A 15,109-nucleotide genomic window follows, 5' to 3' on the forward strand; every position below is an offset into this window, starting at 1 on the left:
TTTCCTCTTTTTAAAAACTGGAAAACAGCATAGAATCTGGAATATATAGTTGTGATGCTGCTAAGGGCAAACACTATTTCCTCCAAGCTTGAAGTTCCAAAATTGTTTGCTCCTGTGAAACTCCTGGTTACCTGTTGCCTGTGGATCCCCTCACGAGGACCCCTGCCTGCTGCGCCCCCTCGGCTCCACCGAGCTGGATGTGCTCAGCATCCTGCAGGAGACACCTCGCAGGGTGAAAGCATAATGCTGTATAGGGCAGGGTTTGCTTTGACAGTTGGAAATAAATTTTCTTGTGAAGTTTAAACTGTTTTGTCAATGGACTAAACAAAGAGTAATCCTCCAGTAAAATAAGGGCAGATGAAGCTTTCTTTTGACATGAATGCTCTTAAATGAGGAAGAGCATTCACCTACTTCCACCTGCCTGTCATCGTAGATTTCCTTTGTTACTTATATTCTGATAGAATTCCTTTCATCTTTTCAAAAAAGGCAAACAATGTGTTTTCTCAGAGAAATATTTAAAACTTTGATGTTAATTTTAGATCCAAGATATCAGTGTTGAAACTGAGGACAACAAGGAGAAGAAGTCGGCTAAAGATGCTTTGCTTTTGTGGTGCCAGATGAAGACAGCTGGGTGAGTGTGGATTAAGTGATTATCTCTAAAGCTCTTACAGCATTTTGAGTTTTCGTTGAAATAATTTAAATGGAGAAAACAGATATCTCTCCTTAAGTGGATTCAACCAAGAGAAGTGAATTGATGTTTACAAGTCAGAAAATTCTGAATTTATTGTGTTAATGCTGTGTGATAAACATACCAATCTGATAATCCATGAATATATAGTAATATGCTGACTCTTTTTCATCCTCTTCTGAAGAAATAATGATGCTTCAGATGTTTGCCACCAACTTTTCCCTCTTTCCATATATATCGAAATATTTCCAAAATGTCTGTCTTTGACAGTAACCTTCTTGCATAATTAAATACCCATTTGTAGAGATTCAGTATGTCTCCCCCATGAAACTTGGATGTCCCTGTGATAAATTTGGGGCACTTCAGCATTATTCTAGTGGTACTTCATCTTCTCCTTCCAAGAACTCTTAGGAAAGTGGTTTGTGAGCAGCCTGCAATTTTTGGAGACTTGCAAAATACCCAGATCACCAAACAAATTAATTTTGCATCTGTGTACCCATGGGGCACAAAGGTGGCTATCATATGTGCTTTGTTTAAAAGTCAGACAGTGACTCGGGTCAGTCCTTGAAGATGCCCAGTCTCTGATTAGAGAACAGTCATGATGATAGATTGTCCATCGTGGGATGGTAATATCCCACCCTTAGGTTTACAATAAATATGTCACTCCTGCAACCAGCTTTTAGTGACAGAGTGTGCAGAGCTGCAACAGGGATGCTATATTGATTGCGCTGTCTTTGTTTTTTGTTCTGTCAGTTACCCCAATGTCAACATTCACAACTTTACAACAAGCTGGAGGGACGGGATGGCTTTCAATGCACTAATACATAAGCACAGGTATGTGTGGGTAAATGTCTTTATGGATTTTGAAAGCTTGGGCTGTTGCAGTGTGCACTGGGTTTTGCAGTTACCTTGCAGCTTGATTTTAAAATCTGTGGAGAGGAGAAAGTTGAAGAATTGCTGAGAGTTTTACAACAACTTACCTTGCTTTAGAGCTTTACGGCTCTTGCGGTCACTGTGAGCTCATCTGGGCAACAGCTTCTCACATCACAAGTCAAAACAGGTTGCGTTTGGTTTCAAGAGACTAAATTATGCACGTGATTGTTTTGGTTTGTGACTGACCAGGTTGGAAGAAAAGTTTTTGTACCTTATTGAGTAACCAATGATCCGGTCTGGTCCCTTAGAATTCGGGGGCAGGAGAGGGACACAACACACAACAGCAGCCTGGAGGGGAAAGAAATCCCCGCGCAGGGATGGCAAAATCTGGTGTTAGACTTTGACACGGCTGGGGATGCTGCTCATTGGCATGCTCAGGTGAAGTTATTGGGATGGCTTGCACACTTAGGTGGGCATGAGGAGAGACTGGGTGACCACAACTTTGTTCCTTTGTTTTCCAGGTCACCTTTATCCCTGGTAAACTATCCTCCGTTTTTTGCCATGGGCTAGGTTCTGCCATGGCATGTGCTAGGCATTGCTTCATTCCTTTAACACTGCCGTTGAAATGCACAGGGCTACTGGGCAAGCGAAACCTTGGCAGCATGAGGGGCCAGGTTTTCTGAGGATTGCAGATTTTAGTTCATTTGTTCATTTGAGGGTGGCTGCACTGTGCTTTGGGAAATCTAAAGAATTTTCCATCCTGTCTAGGCCTGATCTGATTGATTTTGACAAGCTGAAGAAATCAAATGCACACTACAATCTGCAGAATGCTTTTAACCTTGCAGAGCAACACCTTGGTCTTACTAAGCTCCTGGACCCCGAGGGTAAGAATTCCTGTAGTTTCAGCACTTCACGGCTCTTTGTGGGCTCTTTTCTCCCACCCCTCCTTGTTGCAGGGCACAGCTTTGTGATAGTTTTTTGTGTTAAAGAGAAGCTGGATGCTGCTGACTCATCTGGTGATAGAGCCAGAGAGGGAAGGAGAGAATGCAAGATGTCTCCTGCAGAGGACTGAGCAGCGGTAGCACAAGAGCCCTTAATCCTATGTTTATTTTCCCCCATCTGATGAGATCACGGGACTGGCCATAAAATCATTCCAGTTAGAGGCATCCTTCTGATCTGCTCTGAGAAACGCTTTCTGTGAGCTGGAAGATGAATGATGTGGATTTCAGCAAATAGTTAGCAGCTGCTTTTGCAGACTGTCAGTGAGTTTCAGTCTGTGCTTTCATGAGAGTGTGCATGCTCATGTGTATTGGAAGGCTCACAATGCTAGGAGAAGAAACTTTATGGTCACGGGGCAAATAGAGAGGCTATGTGTTTGGGCGAGTTTCTTCTTGCTTATTTTCCAGTGCCTCAGAATTGCTGCAGGAAAGGAAATAATTTGTTTTCCATCTGTATCTCTCAGAAGATTTGCCTGGACAGACATACAATTAGGTTTGAATTCCTCTCTCCAAATACTGATATAGCATCAAAGTTCTCAATTAACAGTAGTTCTGTCAACTCACACAGTTGAGAAGTTATACGGCCGTGCACAAGCTGTGGCAAAGTCTGGCGCCTGACTCTAAGGCCCAAAGGCCCCTAGCCCACAGATGTGTGCTTTAACCACAGTCCACACTAAGACAAAGGGAGAAAGGAGCACTTCTTAGTGATGGAGTTCAAAACTGTACAACGCCAAGGAATCCAGAACCAGTCCAAAGCTGCTGAATTTATTTCTGATTAGGACATAAATCTTAGGAGCTGAACTGCCACTGAACCCATCTCTCTTGACTCTTAAACGCATCCTTGTTGCATTATTAGCTTTGGTTTTAACCCATGCACTCTCAGTATGCTAAGACAGCTCTTGTTTGGTTTGCAGATATCAGTGTTGATCATCCTGATGAAAAGTCAATCATCACCTATGTGGTGACATATTACCACTACTTCTCCAAGATGAAAGCTTTGGCTGTTGAAGGAAAACGTATCGGAAAGGTTTGCAAGTTCAAATTGTAGATTGTTATAAAGCAGTTGAAATCTTTCTGATTTTTTTTTTCCCCTCTTGGGTGTTAGTTTTTTAAGAGTCCACTGTATGGTAGTTTTTAGTTTTGCTTTTGAACGTGTTTTGAATGTTAAATATTCCCATATGACTGTGAGGAGTAGTTAATTTCCAGCTGCCTCGTATTAGAAAACATTTGGCCAGTGTTTTATTTTCACTTGTTAATTTTGCATCATTGCTGCTTTTCCTTTCTCATTAACTGCTCCTCACCCTCTGGGTCCTCTGTCTCTTCTGGAGCCCAGAAAAGTCCCTCATTTAAAAACTGTGCAGTCATTCTCTGCCTTTGGCAAAGTTGCCCCCGTCTTTACAGCTGGTAGACTGAACATGAATCCTTTTGTGAGCCCCCCTCTATTGCCACGGGATCATGGGAATTTGCTGCTGAAAAATGCAAAGCCCTCATTCCTCGGAGATCCCAGCCCCTGTGGCGCTCAGGAGTGAGTGGTCTGATTTGTAAGTCAGGTGTCTCAACAGTTTCTTTTATGTAGCTTGCTGGATTTAAATGACTGAAGAGCGCTGCCCTTGTTATTCATGTTATGTTGTGCTGCTTGTTGCAGGTGCTTGACAATGCCATTGAAACGGAGAAAATGATTGAAAAATACGAATCGCTGGCTTCTGACCTTCTCGAGTGGATTGAGCAAACTATTATCATCCTCAACAATCGCAAATTTGCCAACTCACTAGTTGGTGTGCAACAGCAGCTACAGGCATTCAACACTTACCGCACAGTAGAGAAACCACCCAAGTAATTTTAATCTTAGCTTAAAACAACAGTGGTCTTGTTTTGTTTAGTCAATCATTGATTTTTTTTTTTTTTTAAAAGCAAACACATCCAAGTAATTTTAGTCTTGGCTTAAGAATTTATTTTTCTGAACAAACTCAGATACCATATTTCTAATTGGCACTCATCATTATTACTCGGGGCCTGTTTGCTTTGTGCTATTCAATGTACAGATAACAACAACAACAATAAAAAGTGTGTCGCCTGCAGGATCTGAGAGTCCTGGAAGCTGTCACTTCACTGAGATGCCTGCCTTATAATATGAGTGGTAATAGCATTCCATGTTAGTATAGTAATATCACCAGTCGTGCTTGCTAGCAGCGTATAATACCAATACACTGCTATTAAAAGAATCTTTCTGCTTATCCAAAATCAAGAGGAAGTGTGTCTGGCTTTTTAAGACATAGTTATGCTTATTAAAACTGATACAACCAAAACTGTGCAACTTATTTCTGGAAAGTTTCTTTTAGGATCATGATATCAGATCTGTTTATTATTTTTGTCTAATGGATAATAATCACAATCCAAAACATTACAGAGTATCCAGACATCTTCTAAAATTGCAGTCTATTCCCCAGTACCTGTGCAGTTTGTTTATTTCCCAGGTGTACAACTCGGAGAAAACAGCGGGAAGAGTTTATTGACTGCAGTGGGCTTTAAATAAAACTTCTGTTTCTTGAGTTGGTAGAGTAAACTAGGGCAACGCACGTAGTAGAATAAAAAAAATGCAGTCTTCTGTCCCCCAAGGGGGTTTAAATCTAAACACACAGACAGCTGACTTCTGTGAAGCTTCTTTTGCTGTTCGACCCAACTGGTTCCAGGGGATGTGTGGGCTATTTCAATTGCTTCCAGCTTTCGCACAAGATGAAGGTGTTTATCTGAATGCTCCATTCATAATGTCAATATTTTAAGGAAGTGCTTTATAATACCTTAGTAGCAATGAAAACTTTATTGTAACTCAATTCTTTTGCAAAATTTTGTTTAGATTTACAGAAAAAGGAAACCTAGAAGTGCTACTTTTTACCATCCAAAGCAAAATGAGAGCCAACAATCAGAAAGTATACATGCCGAGGGAGGGCAAACTCATCTCTGACATTAACAAGGTAAACTGAGCCAGCTCCTCCTGTGCAACTTGGGATTTTGTTGTTTTCTTTCAGTCTCTCTCTCAGTATACTGGGAAGAAACACATTTCCTATCTCCAGCCTTGATGTGGGGGACCATAAGAGATGGGAGAGGTGGAGTGACCTTTTCTTACAGCTCGGACTCACTAATCTGAACCGAGTCCCTGGGTATCCTCAGCATCTGTAAGATCTTCTGTACTGGAAAAATGCTCAGTCATTCTGTGCAGTTGGTTATGGATCTAGTAGCCCTGCCTTGCTCCTCCGGGGTCCTGGCTATTAAGAGTTAATTGACAGAAAGTAGCAACAATATCTAGGTATTGCAGGCCTCCCCATTTGCCCCGCTGCCTGCAGTGTGGGAGAGTGAAGGAAGCGCCATGACCGATCTTGTGGGTTCCCTCTCAGGGTTTATGCAGCTATTTTCTACGCTGGTGCAGCTGGCAGAACAGCAGCAGAGCTGACAAGCTCTCTCAAGGGTAACAAACAACTTAAAACTGTGAGCTTTCCTCGTTTGTGTTTGATCATGCTTGGCATTCCCAGAGCAGCTGTTGTGAGTGTCTGTGGCCTCGGTCTGCATCCAGTAAACTGCACAGCTCTCCTGTTTGCATTAAGCCCCTGTGCCTGTGAATGCCTAAAATACTTGGGTTTCAGGCAGTTTCACATCTGCTAGGATTTAGAAGAATCTAGGGTAGTTTGTGTTTAATTGTGGGTATTTCTGTTGTTTGTAAGAAGGTCTGAAAGGTGATTAGCTGGCTTTCAATATGCTTCTAAGACTTTTCATTTTTGTAATATTAATGTCATGCATGTGAATAACTTTTGGCTTTGGGGGGAAAAAAGGACTTGTGTGCACCAAAAATGACCGAATTCTGCAGTTGTTTTCTTTTCCAAAGTGGATGTAATAAAGAACAACAATTGTATGTTGATTTAAGGGGTGAGAGGGCATGAATCTATAGTTCTCATTTCCTAAAGGAGGAAGATAGAATCCACTTATTTGGGAGTAGTGCTCAGAAGATTTTTTTTAAACAAATACTTTCTTACGCATTCAAGCCAGGTGGTTTGCTTAGGCTTTGTTGGAGGCAAAAACCAAACGAACTCGAGAAAATGCATCTGAGATAAACAAGTCTTATACTCCTTGCTCAGAAATTGAATGAATGAATTGAGAAAAACTTTAAAGTCATGGGCTTACGTTAGCAGACAGGGTGTAAGGTCAGCCAATACAAACCAGATTTATTGGCGTATAAATAAATAAGCCAGTTTTGTGAAACTTGGCTGTAGTGACTTCAGTCCTGATTTCATGCAAAGAAGATGTGATTTATCATAATCCTATAAGAATGTGTGTTTAGAAGACGCATGTTTTTTCTCCACAACTTCAGGCCTGGGAAAGACTGGAAAAAGCTGAACATGAAAGAGAACTGGCACTGCGAAATGAGCTCATCAGACAAGAGAAACTGGAACAACTTGCACGCAGATTTGATCGCAAGGCAGCTATGAGAGAAACTTGGCTCAGTGAAAATCAGCGTCTCGTTTCTCAGGTGCTGCTTTCAGAAATTGTCTGTGTGACTAAAATGATTCCCATGAGTAATTATAGGACAGAGTTCTTGCAAAGACAACATTTCCTCCCTTATGCCTCATATTTTACTGAATCTATGTATATTTATATTTGTTGTATGTGTATGCAAATGTATATTTAGTGTGTATGTGTATAATCTGTATGTCCTATCTTTAATGCATTTGGGATATCCCTTCCTTGAATCTATCAGTCTGTACTCAGGAGATATTGATATGGAAATACCTACCCACAGTCAAGATTTTCTTTATCTGAATAGTTTGATCAATTCAGTGAAATTAGCCCAGGAATTAATTTTTTAATGTTAGAGATGACTGAAAAAAAAATCCAAACCCCCAGCTTAATGCTGATGGCCACCATGATTCTTACCCCAAAGGTGGTAAATGATGCCTCTGATTTTATCAGTGGTTCTCTGGTTATCAGAGGTATCTCTGATTTTATTGAAGAAGACTTTTCAGAGCATTTTGAGATCCCAAATTTGCTAACAAGTATTCTGCACAATCAGAAATCATGTTATGAGCAGTAGGGCTTTTCTCCTCGGCAGCCATTACTGAAGGAAACGTCTCTGTCTTTACAGGATAATTTTGGCTTTGACCTTCCAGCAGTAGAGGCCGCAACAAAAAAGCATGAGGCCATTGAAACAGACATTGCAGCATATGAAGAACGAGTCCAGGCCGTGGTTGCGGTTGCAAAGGAGCTTGAGACTGAAAATTACCACGATATCAAACGCATTACTGCGAGAAAGGACAACGTTATACGCCTATGGGAGTATCTCCTGGAGCTGCTCAGGGCACGGAGACAGCGGCTGGAGATGAATCTTGGTCTGCAAAAGATTTTCCAGGAAATGCTGTACATTATGGACTGGATGGATGAGATGAAGGTAGGTGTTAGCCATTTGAGAACGTAGACCAAATATTCTGGAGAGGTGTAGATGTCCTTTTTTGTAGATTTTCAAGATTCATTTTGCCCCTCTGGTTTAATAGACAAATGCAGAAGATCCACATTCAAGAGCAGTGGACAAATTCCTTAAACCTTATGACGATTTTTAAAAAATAAAGATTAAAAACAAGTAAGGAAAAAGAACAAGTTCACTCCTATAAAAAGCTACTTTTCAGCTTCATGCCTCTCTCATAAGGGCCAGAGGCTTTGGTCACAGTGCTTGGGTAAGGATGACGATTTTGGTGAAAGGGAATTAAATAATCTCTTTTCATCACAGTTTACATTGGGAACAAGTCACCTCTTCACCTCTGTGCTTTAAAAAGCATGAATTTCTTCCTGTCTGTTCTCCTGGGAAGGGAAAGGACCGTGACTTTGTTCTTGTCCATCAGCCAGCAGAACTTGGAAGCTGTTGGAGGAAAGAAAGATGTGTGTAGTTCAGTGGCAGCTCACGGTACCTGGACTGAGAGCTTTTCATTGGTCCTGCTGAGCTAACTTAGCTTCCTACCATCCTAGACTTAAAACTGCATTAAAGAGCAGTCCAGTTCTTCATAGTTGCCAGTGATTTTAAAAATACTGGCTCAAATTCATACTAGCTGTGTCTCTATATGTTTGAAATAGCTCTCCTCGTGGGCCTGGTGTTCCTCTGGACTTAAATCAATGTAACAACAGAGAACACTGTAATGCCTGGAGTCACAAAGAAACAGTTTATGGCCTTCAGCTCATTTTACTTGTCTTTTACGTTTTGATCAGGTGCTTCTGCTGTCTCAAGACTATGGCAAACATTTGTTAGGAGTTGAAGACCTGTTGCAGAAACATGCTCTTGTGGAAGCTGACATTGCTATTCAGGCTGAGAGAGTGAGAGGGGTCAATGCATCTGCTCAGAAGTTTGCCACCGATGGAGAAGGTAACTAGCAGCCAACATACCCTTCCTTGTCTTAATATAGGAGGTTATCTATAAGCCTCATTAGTTCTGCAAGGCACGTTAGGTAAAATTTAGCACCAGAGTAAGAGAATCCAGCTTCGTTTGTTCCTTCTTTACCGCTGTGTCAATGATAATTTGTCCAGGTACCTGCTCAAGAGTTCATTGTGGCGTTGTGCTTTGCATGGGATATCACACTCCTAATCAGCAGCTGCTGTAGCTTTGTAGTAGTTACCATTAATTCCCCGTTCTGTGTTTCTAATGCAAACAGTGCAAATTATTGGACCCAGTCTGATACCGTCCCAATTTATGCTAAATAAAAGCAATTCCACTAAACCAGTGTCATTACCTAGAGTAAATGATGTTCATTTTGTGCAGTTGTGTGTATGAAGCTGGTATAAATCTGGAGTAGTGAATTTTGTTTCACTGAAAACAGTCATGAATATCTTTCCTTTCGGGGTTTTTTTTTTGTCTTTATGCAAAGAACAGTATTTTCTGATCTGTGTTATTGTATGGTGGAGCTTGAATAGTTCACACTCACTTTGAGGAGACTAACTGTGAATTCCTTTACGTAAACTTCGTAAATGGAACAAACAGGAATTAAGAACTCTGTGTATGCCCCAGCTGTAGAGATGAAAATGAATCAGTCCAAGTTGTAATGTACGTTCTCTATCTGAACAGGTTACAAACCATGTGACCCGCAAGTTATCAGGGACCGCGTCGCTCACATGGAGTTCTGTTACCAAGAGCTGTGCCAGCTTGCAGCTGAGCGCCGCGCCCGCTTAGAGGAGTCCCGGCGCCTCTGGAAATTCTTCTGGGAAATGGCTGAAGAAGAGGGTTGGATCAGGGAGAAGGAACAGATCCTGTCATCTGATGACTATGGGAAGGACCTAACTAGCGTTGTCCGTCTCTTGAGTAAACATAAGGCATTTGAAGATGAAATGAGTGGTCGTAGTGGCCACTTTCAGCAGGCGATAAAAGAAGGTGAAGACATGATTGCAGAGGAGCATTTTGGGTCTGAGAAAATCAGAGAAAGAATTAAGGATATCCGGGGGCAGTGGGCTAACTTGGAACAGTTATCTGCCATTAGGAAGAAGCGTCTGGAGGAAGCCTCTCTCCTTCACCAGTTCCAGGCTGACGCTGATGACATTGATGCATGGATGTTGGACATCCTCAAAATTGTCTCCAGCAATGATGTTGGCCATGATGAATATTCCACTCAGTCCTTGGTCAAGAAACACAAAGATGTGGCTGAAGAGATTGCAAGCTACCGGCCAACCATTGACTCGCTTCATGAACAAGCAAAGGCTCTACCGCAGGAACACGCTGGATCTCCAGATGTGCAAGGCAGATTGTCCGGAATAGAGGAAAGGTACAAAGAGGTTGCTGAGCTGACTCGGTTGCGTAAACAGGCCTTGCAGGATACCCTTGCTCTTTATAAGATGTTCAGTGAGGCAGATGCTTGTGAGCTTTGGATTGATGAAAAGGAGAAGTGGCTGAATAATATGCAGATTCCAGAGAAGCTGGAGGACCTGGAAGTGATCCAGCACAGGTGAGAATGCTTTTCCCAGGAAGTTTGGGGAATACTGGGTGGAAGTTTTTTTACACCAGCTACCTTTCTCAGCTTGCCTGTGGCTCAGATTCTCTAATGCCTGTGTGATTTTGTTTGTTTGTTTGTTTCCGCCCCCCCTCCAGATTTGAAAGCTTAGAACCAGAAATGAACAACCAGGCATCCCGTGTTGCAGTAGTGAACCAAATTGCTAGACAGCTAATGCACAGCGGCCATCCCAGTGAGAAGGAGATCAAAGCACAGCAAGATAAACTCAACACAAGGTAAGTGAAGGCCTCATGCTCATGAACATGACACTGGCTGAAACAAGTACAGTGGGGACATTTGTGTTTCTTATATGTGTTTTTTGAGATATTCTGATACTGTTACCTGAAGTATCTTCAAGGTAGGCCTTTAAACCTTCAGAAGGAAAGAGAGCTGTGTCTTTCAAATATTTGATTAACAGATGGAGTTTTGCTATTGGCTTCAATAAGGTCCTGAGTCCATCAGTACCTTGATTTGAGAGCTGGAAATTTACTGTAATGACTATTATGATAAAAAAGAAACCAATATAATTTCATGTAAACTCACTCATTTTTTGGCTTCAAAATAAACCGAGAGTACATTTAGTGTGAAAATTAGATGTAACTAGCAATTTTTCACTTGGGGAAAAATTATACTTTTAAGGACTCAGTGTTGCTGGTACTTGTCATATTCTAATATACGCCATAGCTTGGTTAATGGCTGTTTTGCTAAAACTATTGATGATATGGGAAGGACTGAAAAAAACACGAATAGTTAGGTTATTTCATGGCTTATCAAGCTAATGTGAGCAACTGCTCACTCGGCAATATTGCTGTATCCTTTTCCCTTATTTATACACAAATCTCAATTTCTCTGCTTTTCTCTCCTCACAAATTCCAGATGGAGCCAGTTCAGAGAACTGGTAGATAGGAAGAAAGATGCTCTGCTCTCTGCTCTGAGTATCCAGAACTACCATCTTGAATGTAATGAAACCAAATCCTGGATCAGGGAAAAGACCAAAGTGATTGAATCCACACAAGATCTGGGTAATGATCTAGCTGGAGTGATGGCCCTGCAGAGGAAGCTGACGGGCATGGAACGTGACCTGGTAGCCATTGAAGCCAAGCTAAGCGACCTGCAAAAAGAGGCAGAAAAACTGGAATCAGAGCATCCTGACCAGGCCCAGGCTATCCTTTCACGGCTCGCAGAAATCAATGATGTATGGGAAGAAATGAAGACCACCCTCAAGAACCGGGAAGAGTCCCTTGGAGAGGCAAGCAAACTGCAGCAGTTCCTGAGAGATCTGGATGACTTCCAGTCTTGGCTATCCAGAACGCAGACTGCAATTGCATCCGAAGATATGCCGAACACACTGACAGAGGCTGAGAAGCTGCTCACTCAACATGAGAATATTAAGAATGAAATCAACAATTATGAGGAAGATTATCAGAAAATGAGGGACATGGGTGAGATGGTGACACAAGGGCAAACTGACGCTCAGTACATGTTCTTACGCCAGCGCCTACAAGCTTTGGACACTGGATGGAATGAGCTTCACAAAATGTGGGAGAACAGGCAAAATCTCCTTTCCCAGTCTCATGCCTACCAGCTATTTCTCAGAGACACCAAGCAAGCAGAAGCATTTCTTAATAACCAGGCAAGTGGTCAAGATATACCTTATTTTGTTTCTACAGGTTGGCACCATATACTGCAAGCAATTAACAAACAAGATCATCTGGCAGGAGAGCTACAGACAGATAAATTGCCCTCTTTCAACTACAATTTGCTTTTTGTATTTTACTTCTACCTGTTCTTGGGAGACGTTTCTTTTCATATGTGGTGAATCTGTTGTTGGAGCAGACAGCATAGCCTGAGTGTAATACTTTTATCTCTCTGATTTATGCTTTAATCACAGGAGTATGTTTTGGCGCACACGGAAATGCCCACTACCTTGGAAGGAGCAGAAGCTGCTATTAAAAAACAGGAGGATTTCATGACCACGATGGATGCCAATGAAGAAAAGATCAATGCAGTCGTAGAGACTGGCAGGAGGCTAGTTAGTGATGGGAACATTAACTCTGATAAAATCCAGGAGAAAGTGGACTCTATTGATGACAGGTAAGGTCAGAATGATGGCAGAGTGTAGCTGTTCATACTTTAATTCTGTTCTCTGAGAGAGACAACCTTTTACTAGAATCCAAAGGTGAAGTAACACATTAGAAAATGTCTGTTGCAGACTGTTTTCTTTGTCCTGTGGAAAAATAGGAACTGTAATGTTTCAAAAATGTGCCGGGCTAATCTTGATTAGATAGTACCTCTCCCATTTTCTAGAGACTTAATAGGTAATGAGCTCACTACCCGGAATTTGGCTATATGAGTGTTGCTATATAACTCTTGGAGTATTAACAGACTTTATATTATGGTAGGAGCTGTAGCAGTTAGCTATAGCTGGTTCCACAAGTCTTAGTTTCCTCTGCTACCTCCTAGCTGATTTAATTATAATAATGTATTCTTGTCCTTCCTCTGAGGAAGGAATGTGGATCTTCAAGAGCGTAATTGGCATTGTATCTGCCCCACCCGCTTGGCTTTGATCGCCTTTTCCAACTTGTCTGGCCCTTCTGAAATCAGATTAGGAAGCATTGGTACAAATGTGTCTTTAATCCTAGAACAAGTCTTTTGCTTTGTCTCTTTAGCTGTGGCATGGATGCTATAGAACGTTAAGAGTTTCTTTTTCTTTGAAAACCAAATGTTCAGTTTTGATGGCTTGATTCATGGTTCTTTCTGCTTTTGGTTTGAATAATAGTGGTCTTTCAAGGCGCTTTTCAATCATGAGTATCAGAACACAGCAGTAAGCTCATACAGAACTTTTACATCAAATGTTACTGACGACCCTTCTGTCAGACTTGCATCCTCCCACAGCCGGTAAGCTCGGTTATCCAGGTGCCTTTATCTCCACGGAGAAACTGAACTGAAGTAGTTCAGAAAATGCTGTGCCTTTCCTGTTTTGGCAAACGTGTCCCACTGTGTATGCACCCACTTTAGCTGTGGCTCATGGCTTCAAGAAAGGCGGATATTCCTGTTCCTAGAGCTTGCTGAGGGCCTCTGAGCCCTCTGGCAACCTAACCCCAAGGATACCTCACGTTTTCATTCTCTCTCTAACCAGCTTGACTCTTTAGATCCCAAAGAGAATCTGCAAAGGCCAGGAAGAGGGGATTATATGAAAGCAATCAAGGTGAAAGCTAGGAAATTAATTTTCCTTATTCACCCTCTCTGACTTTCTATGTCCTCTGCTGTAAGTTTTTCCATCCACTTATGAAAGCAGGAGGACTTAATCCTGGCCTTCTGGTCAGGTGTCTTCTTTCTGTAACTTTTGGAATATTAAAAGATAGCATCCAAGGGTATAGTAGGAAATGGTCAGCTGCTTCTTGCAGCCCTTTCTGAGGTGGCTGGAGTGGGAGATGGCTTCAGCCTCTGTCCTGTGTGCTCTGCAGAGAGGTTCTTGCTGTCCCAGCTGTGGTGCTCTGGTGACTGTTCCCCCCAGTGCAGCTACTCCTCTGTGCCCCCATTGTCCCGTGACACCCCACCTGGGCTGTCCTGGCTGTGGGACATGTGCTGGAGTTCCTACTCTGAATGGCAGGCAAGTCCTAGAGACTATTTTTTTTAAGCCCACTTTTTTCTAATGCGTTTCCTCAATTCCAAAGCTATTTATGCAGAGCACTGCAAAAACCATCCGGTGCACTGCTATTCAGGAAATCCGTGTGATTGCTCTCTGAGTCTGTAAGGCTGATAAGCCTCAAGAACAAAGCCTTAGGGCTGGGTGTAGTGGGAGTGGTAGCAAAGGAAGCCTCTTTGGTTTTACAAAAAATTGCTCTCCCAACCAAGCTCCACCTGGATGTATAACAAAGGACCAAAACAAACAAGTACAAATAATGCAGTGGCTCCACACTTCCCATATGGAGCTCTTTGTAGTTTTTAGTATTGTTAATAGTGTTTTTTACAGTCATGCTTTCAAGCTATTCCAGAGGAGATCCCACTGTCTATTGGTACAGCAGACAGACCCTGCCCTAAAATGGTTACCATCTAAATAGACATGATAGACATTAGGTTAAGGAAGGAGAGGAGAGTGCAGAAGCAGAGTGGAGCTGTGCAATAGGAGATAAACAGTTCAGCACAATCTTTCAGTGCAGTTCATGGGGAAGAATAAATGGGAATAAGGACATGGAGAAAGGGTGAGGGAAGGAGAAGATGGGTTTGAATAAAGCTATCACTAGCTAGCTTTTCCAGCTAGGAAAGAAGCTGGTCTCCCCAGTGCAGCTGTCCCTGCTTTGGTGACTTCTGCTGCTGTTGCTGCCAGCCAGAGGGGAAGCGTTTTCTCCTCCATTTTCTCTTGGAAGAGTGTAAGGGGACTGCCCTAGTCTGTGTGCCTACACATGGCCTCTCTGATACTGCAAATGAGATTTAGTTTAAAGACAGTGGCAGATCTGACTCAGATTGTGATATGGGTCTGTTTTTCATCAACTTTTGTATTTGTGCAACTTTCTGCTCAACAGAGAACAGAAGTAATT

General features: G+C 42.1%; 1 protein-coding gene across 8 annotated transcripts in view; it reads left to right on the forward strand.

Moving 5' to 3' along the window:
- SPTBN1 (spectrin beta, non-erythrocytic 1) overlaps window positions 1-15,109 on the forward strand; it is a 141,712-nt gene that overhangs the window by 93,000 nt on the left and 33,603 nt on the right. For all 8 annotated transcript variants that reach the window (XM_009288447.2, XM_009288445.1, XM_019474432.1 and 5 more), the window contains 13 exons: window positions 540-631; window positions 1,442-1,522; window positions 2,330-2,445; window positions 3,474-3,586; window positions 4,205-4,392; window positions 5,414-5,531; window positions 6,920-7,078; window positions 7,691-7,993; window positions 8,803-8,956; window positions 9,653-10,523; window positions 10,667-10,804; window positions 11,445-12,201; window positions 12,460-12,662. In XM_009288447.2, coding sequence (XP_009286722.1) covers window positions 540-631; window positions 1,442-1,522; window positions 2,330-2,445; window positions 3,474-3,586; window positions 4,205-4,392; window positions 5,414-5,531; window positions 6,920-7,078; window positions 7,691-7,993; window positions 8,803-8,956; window positions 9,653-10,523; window positions 10,667-10,804; window positions 11,445-12,201; window positions 12,460-12,662 — 3,293 coding nt within the window. The remainder of the gene's footprint in view (window positions 1-539; window positions 632-1,441; window positions 1,523-2,329; window positions 2,446-3,473; window positions 3,587-4,204; window positions 4,393-5,413; window positions 5,532-6,919; window positions 7,079-7,690; window positions 7,994-8,802; window positions 8,957-9,652; window positions 10,524-10,666; window positions 10,805-11,444; window positions 12,202-12,459; window positions 12,663-15,109) is intronic.

The sequence above is a fragment of the Aptenodytes forsteri genome, unplaced genomic scaffold, assembly GCF_000699145.1.
Source record: "Aptenodytes forsteri isolate BGI_AS27 unplaced genomic scaffold, ASM69914v1 Scaffold185, whole genome shotgun sequence".
NCBI classification, from domain to species: Eukaryota; Metazoa; Chordata; class Aves; order Sphenisciformes; family Spheniscidae; genus Aptenodytes; species Aptenodytes forsteri.